The sequence below is a fragment of the Chrysochloris asiatica genome, unplaced genomic scaffold, assembly GCF_000296735.1.
Source record: "Chrysochloris asiatica unplaced genomic scaffold, ChrAsi1.0 scaffold00054, whole genome shotgun sequence".
In the NCBI taxonomy this organism is placed as follows: Eukaryota; Metazoa; Chordata; class Mammalia; order Afrosoricida; family Chrysochloridae; genus Chrysochloris; species Chrysochloris asiatica.
In genome coordinates this window covers 16,883,626-16,889,625 of record NW_006408572.1, presented here as the reverse complement: position 1 = coordinate 16,889,625, position 6,000 = coordinate 16,883,626, and the positions used below count along the sequence as shown (strand labels likewise).

At 42.5% G+C, this 6,000-nt stretch overlaps 1 protein-coding gene across 1 annotated transcript in view; it reads left to right on the top strand.

Moving 5' to 3' along the window:
- The first annotated feature begins 202 nt into the window (after positions 1 to 202).
- The window catches only part of HS3ST3A1 (heparan sulfate (glucosamine) 3-O-sulfotransferase 3A1), a 152,010-nt gene continuing 146,212 nt past the window's right edge, over positions 203 to 6,000 (top strand). The window contains exon 1 of the mRNA XM_006863440.1: positions 203 to 801. Coding sequence (XP_006863502.1) covers positions 203 to 801 — 599 coding nt within the window. The remainder of the gene's footprint in view (positions 802 to 6,000) is intronic.

Below are 6,000 nucleotides of genomic sequence, written 5' to 3'. Positions count from 1 at the left end.
AGGGGTTCTGCGAGGGGCTTTCGGGCCCCAGCACCCCTGAAGATCCCCGGCCGCCGCCTCCCGGACAGCTTGCGGGGCCACAGGGCGCACGGGAGATGTGGCCTCCGTCCAGCACGCAGGCCCGCCTGGGGCATGGCATGGCACCTGGCGGAGTCGTGGCCTAGCATGGCCCGCTCGCAGCCCGACGACGCCTCCGGCTAGGATGGCCCCTCCGGGCCCGGCCGGCGCCCACCCCACTTCTGCAGAGCCGCTGTCCCGCAGCATCTTCCGGAAGTTTTTGCTGATGCTCTGCTCCCTGCTCACGTCCCTTTACGTCTTCTACTGCCTGGCCGACCGCTGCCAGACCCTATCGGGTCCCGTCGTGGGGCTCTCAGGCGGCGACGAGACGGCAGAGGCCCCGGGTCACGGCGTCCTGGCTGGCGGCCCGAGCCAGCTGGCTGTGTGGCCCGAGGCGGCGCGGAGAAAGCGCCTCCTGCAGCTGCAGCAGTGGCGGTGGCGCCGGCCGCCCGCGCTGCGCGACCCAGGCGAGGAGGCAGCCTGGGAAGAGGAGTCTCACGGCCTGCCAGGGGGGCCGGGCGGCTCCGGGGCCGGGAGCAGCGTGACCGAGGCACCGCCGGGGACCCTGGCTTTACTGCTGGACGAAGGCAACAAGCAGCTGCCTCAGGCCATCATCATTGGAGTCAAGAAGGGCGGCACGAGGGCGCTGCTTGAGTTCCTGCGCGTGCACCCCGACGTGCGCGCCGTGGGCGCTGAGCCCCACTTCTTCGACCGCAGCTACGACAAGGGCCTCGCCTGGTACCGGTGAGCAGGCGCAGGGCAGGACAAGGCGGGGGGGCGGGGGGCTCTTGGGAGGGCTCTGGTGACCCCCCCTTCACCTGCTTTCCCACCTCAAGAGGAAAGCAAAAGGGGTTGTTTTAAAGTTGAGGCGTGCTGTACCCCACTATAGCTTCTCCTTCAAGGACTTGAATGAAGAGGAGGAGGTGTGAGGAAGTTCTGACTTGAAAGTTTTAATTTCTTTCTTTACTGGGGTTCCCTTTTCCCCAAACAGTCTTTTTCTGTGAAAGTGCCCAAGTCATTAGCTAAAGAGCTAAAAGTCCTCTCTAGGTTAGAAACCTGTTTATTAATTTCTTGTGTGTATGTGTGTGTAGACGTGGTTAATCCCAAGAAGCCTCACTTTTATTTCTTCTTTATCTTTTGGGCAGTTCCCTCTGGTTAACAGCCTTTGCTATGAGTTATTTGTTTACCTTGATCCTTTGCCAGAGAGTTGTCTTAGATGGCAAGTAATATAGAGACTTAGTAAAAGTGTCAAACCTGAGAGAGTAGGTAGTTGGGGAATATATGAGATCTCCAGGAAGTACCAGCAACCTTGCTTTAAAGTACACTTCCTTGGTAATGACTTCTGTTTGGGTCGAGAGATGAGTTTCAAAAAGTACTTTCAATATTAACAGGAAACTGGTGGAAACTTTACCAAAGATCGTCAAACAATTCTCTTTACAAATGACTTAACAAACTAAGAAAAGGAGAGGAACAGAAAAGAGGGGGAAAAAGAGACATTAGCTAGATTATCAAAAACAACAACAACAAAACCCTGTTAATACAGTTTAGGAAATAACTGTGATTTTGATCTTAATCTTAATTCTGTCTTCTCAAATTCAAACCACCTTTAATAATAAAATAAGCCAAACTCTAATAAAGCCTAGTGTCGCCTGAATTTTGTTTTACATCAAGTATTGACTTGTTGCCAGAATTTTCCATTTTATAAAGTCTATCTTGTTCATGAAATACGCACTCTCTTTGTTATCTTAATGGAAACAATATTCCAAAAGTTGTTATGTAATTTAAATATATTTTAAAAGCCCACTAAATTAACCAGTCATCTCCAAAACAGAACTGGACATGATTTGGCAGCGTTTATTTACTTGAGTGGGGTCAAGCACACACTCAGATAAATTTCAGGAGCAGAATTTACAGTAACCCAACTCATGAGAAAACACGTTTCCAAAGTAACTTTCCATTTGTTAGGAAGAAAAACAAACAACGTCCTCTTAATATAGAATATATATCATTTAAAATCATCAGCCACTTAAAAAAAATCCTCTTGTGTTTCTGTCATTTATGTTGCATCCTCTGGGAAGTTCTATAAAAATGACCTGTTGAATTTGGAAACAACAGGTCCTTCTTTTTAGCACAAAGCCAGCTCTGTTTTTTCCATCAAGGACACAAGAAAGAAGTGATTAAAGACCTCTAAAACCCTTATCTGTAGAAGTTTGCATTGAGTTTCCTCTCATACAGTGCTGTAAGTGAACACATTTCAAGCTGATTGCTGAACCATCTAAATCAACAGTTGGCTCCAAAATGCTATTAAGTATGGGGAAATATTTAGGCCTAAAACTCTTTATTTTCATTTTGCCATAGACACTTCATTTCCACAAAGTACAATTGTTTCTTTTCAGTTCAGAAATGAGTGTTTGATTTTGAGAGCACAGTATATCTGCAGACTGAGATCTTATTTTCCAGGAAGCTTTCTGAGCTCATGTAAGAGATGGAAGAGTTCAAGGCAACTAGAAACACAAGTATTAACAAAAAAGAAAGAAAGAAAGAAAGAAAGAAAGAAGAAGAGAAAGAGAGTCATAAACGTTTAGACCACCATTTCCTTTGGCAACGATACATACGCTAAAGTAAATTTCTCCTTGGATTGTTTATTCCGGCAGAAGAGTTCTATAAAGAAATTTATGGTGGTTACAAAAATAGCTGCACAGTAGACTTCATGGTTTGGTTAATTTAATTTTCTAAGTGTTGGAGCGATGTCTTTGTTTTATCATTTGCAATGTTTTTGTTGTTTTTATAGGAGGCATAAATTTAACTCGATTATACAGAGACCTCTTATGCTAAAGAAATCCAATCTATAGATCCTGCATTATGTGATTATTTAATGAAATTTCTCTCACAGTTCTTATTCATCTTGGCTCTAAACTTAAGCGTTGATAAGCAAGACACTGAAAAAAAAAAAATTCTGCCTCACAGTATGTCGCTTTATTTAGTGCATATTAGTTGCTTGTAGTTAGCCTTTCCTGAATAAGTGAAAAAAAAAAAAAATGCAATATAGGATTTCTACTACACATTTGTACACACACACACACACACACACACAAGAACAGAAAGAAAATCCCTTTAATTGCTGACACATATTATGGAAGAAAAAACTCACATAGTATTTTTAGCTGCTCTGTGACATGAGAGAATCCTAAAAGTCTAGACTTGTTTTTCAGTGAAGTAGTTTATTGTTACAGTGCCCCCTACTGTCCGGATCAAGAAGCGGTCTGTGGCTATTAGAAAGATTGAAGAAAATCTCTTGGAGAATGAGTTTGTCGTTGTTGTTGTTGTTAAGTGCCGTCGAGTCAGTTCCGATCCACAGCGACCCTGTATAGGGTTTCCAAGGAGAGGCTGGTGAGTTTGAACCACCGACCCTGTAGTTCAAACCGACTCTTTGCAGTCCAGCCCCTTAACCCACAGCATTTAGGAGGGAGAAATGCCTGATGAAATAGACGTTTCAGTAAATTTCCTTTACTAAGAAAACATTAAAATGCCTTATAAAGTGTATTACAGGAATAGAATAATAAACAATTTTGCCATTTGAACAAACCTGTAGTAAAAGCAAAGAAAATGAATTTGTTATTTAAAATCACTGTGAAAATAAATTATTATTATTGATTTAAAATATCCTTATAAACTTCTCTAAAATAAATAAAATAATGGCAGATTTGTATTGCCCAGGAAGCTTATTTTTAATAATTTAGGGCATGGCAGTGGAATTTTCTCGATAAAATACAACACCCTGACTGAGTTTAAAACATATTTCACAGTGTGGCCACTTGGGATAAGCACTCCACCTGAAGGTCGGTTTGAATCACAAGGTTGGTGGTTCAAACTCACCAGCCACTCCTCAGAAACTCTATACAGGGTTGTTTTGAATCAGCACTTAACAACAACAACAGTTTAACAGGCATGATATCAGCATAACAAAATATGTCCATGGCTTGCATATCATGGGTAAGAAATCCTTTGCAATGGATCATTTTCATTTTTATTTTGCATGTGGTGGAGTCACAAAAGAAAGTGGAAAATTGTTTCATTAACTTAAAAATTCTTTCTTTAACTTTCAAAACCTGGAAATCTTTACTGGAAGTCAAGACCCAATGCCTAAGCTGTAGCTCAAGGGCAGGTGAATTTAGGATTTAACAATAATAAGTTCCCTGCCCCCTTCTCTGTCTGCACCCATTGGAAGGGATGTGTATGTTTGACTTAATCCAAAACACATTTATAAAATATTTAAAGATACATACACAAGTGAGTATGATAAATATTTGGCTTCTGTAATACTTTTAGTAAGGTCTGTTGTTAGGTGTTGGGCAAGATCAAACTGTCTGCCACATAAAGATTTGCAGTCTCAGAAACCCTAGGGAGTAGCTGTACTCTTCTATAGTCCTATAGTAGCGTAGTGGTTACAAATCAGGCAGTGAACCACAAGGTCAGCAGTTCAAAGCTACCAGCTGTTCTGCGGGAGAAAGATGAAGTTTTCTGATCCCGTAAAGATTTACAGCCTTGGAAACCCTGTACAGGGTCGCTATGAGTCGGAACCGACTCCACGGCAGATAGTAACAACAATAGTCTTATAGACTCACTATGAGTTGGCGTGAAGTCCATGAAAATGGGTCTCTTATTTTGGTCCATCACAGCAATTGTTCATTATCTAGTCTCTTTACTAGCATGTTTATTTCCAACGTTTTTGTTATTTTTTCTTCAGTAAATTTAGAAGCATAGAAAACTCAATACTAAATGTATTTACTATATAGTTTACGGGCAAATCAAAGATTGCTCAGGTTAGTGTTTAAGAGTTAGTTCTCACTGACTCCATCAAAGTGTGCAAAGTTTACTGGCCTCTAATTATCACTGCCTTGTGTTTCATCCACCGGAGAGGCAGACCGAATAGAGAAACTTTCGGTTCTGCTAAGGAGAAATAGGCATTTTGTAGCAGCTGGGAGCAGCTGCAAAGCACCTCCTTGTACATTTTCCCATCCTCTTGTATCACAAGCTTCTTCTGCACAAAGAGTTTGAAATGAAACTTGAGCTAAGGGAACCACAGAGTTTGGCCACCCATGCAAGGTCATATGGACCGAAGTCCAAAGAGTCTCTGTGTCTTTAAAGCAGAGGGAAGGTCATGGGGCTATGTGGTAAGGGGAGAGCAGGGAGAAGTTTCTCTGTACTCAGAGTCTCAGGCACACATCTATCCAGGACAGTGTATAAGATCTCCCAGAGATAGAGTTCCCAGGAGCTCTCAGTGACAGAATGCTCTCCATCTGGATCGGAACTGCCGTCTTGGAGAAGTCACATTGCTCTCAGTTTCTTGTTGAATGTTTGAACTTGGCTTGATCCCCAGTAGACTGTATGAGCAATGCAAGCCATTCAGCCTAGTTTCTGTGTGTGTGAGTGTGTGTGTGTGTGTGTGTGTGCACATGAAAGTGCCTGTAAGAACAAACACTTAGTAGGCCGGAAAGTGATTGGATACATAGAAGAGGTTGTTATTATGTGTTTGGGAAACTTTTGAGCAATACCAGACATTCAGTGTATGGAACAGGTTTGGGGCTCTAGTTGCCATTGAATCAACTCTGACTCGTGATGGCCCCCATCAGAGCAGACTTGTGATTTTTCACACGTAGGTTACCAGGCCTTTTGTCTGAGGTGCCTCTTGGTATACTGAAACTTTCGGTTAGCAACCAAGTGCATTAACCATTTGTACCAGCCAGGGACTCATCTAGAGATTTATAGTTCAGGCATTATCAAAACAGAAACATCTGCGCTGCTGGCTGGTAGAGACTGGAATTGGGACGAATGGCTGTGTGGATGAATATTCCTTTATAATAATGAGATTTATAATGTGCTGATGTACTTTATGTGATTATATGGCCATTTATGAGCAAAAATCTTATGTTATATTGTAAT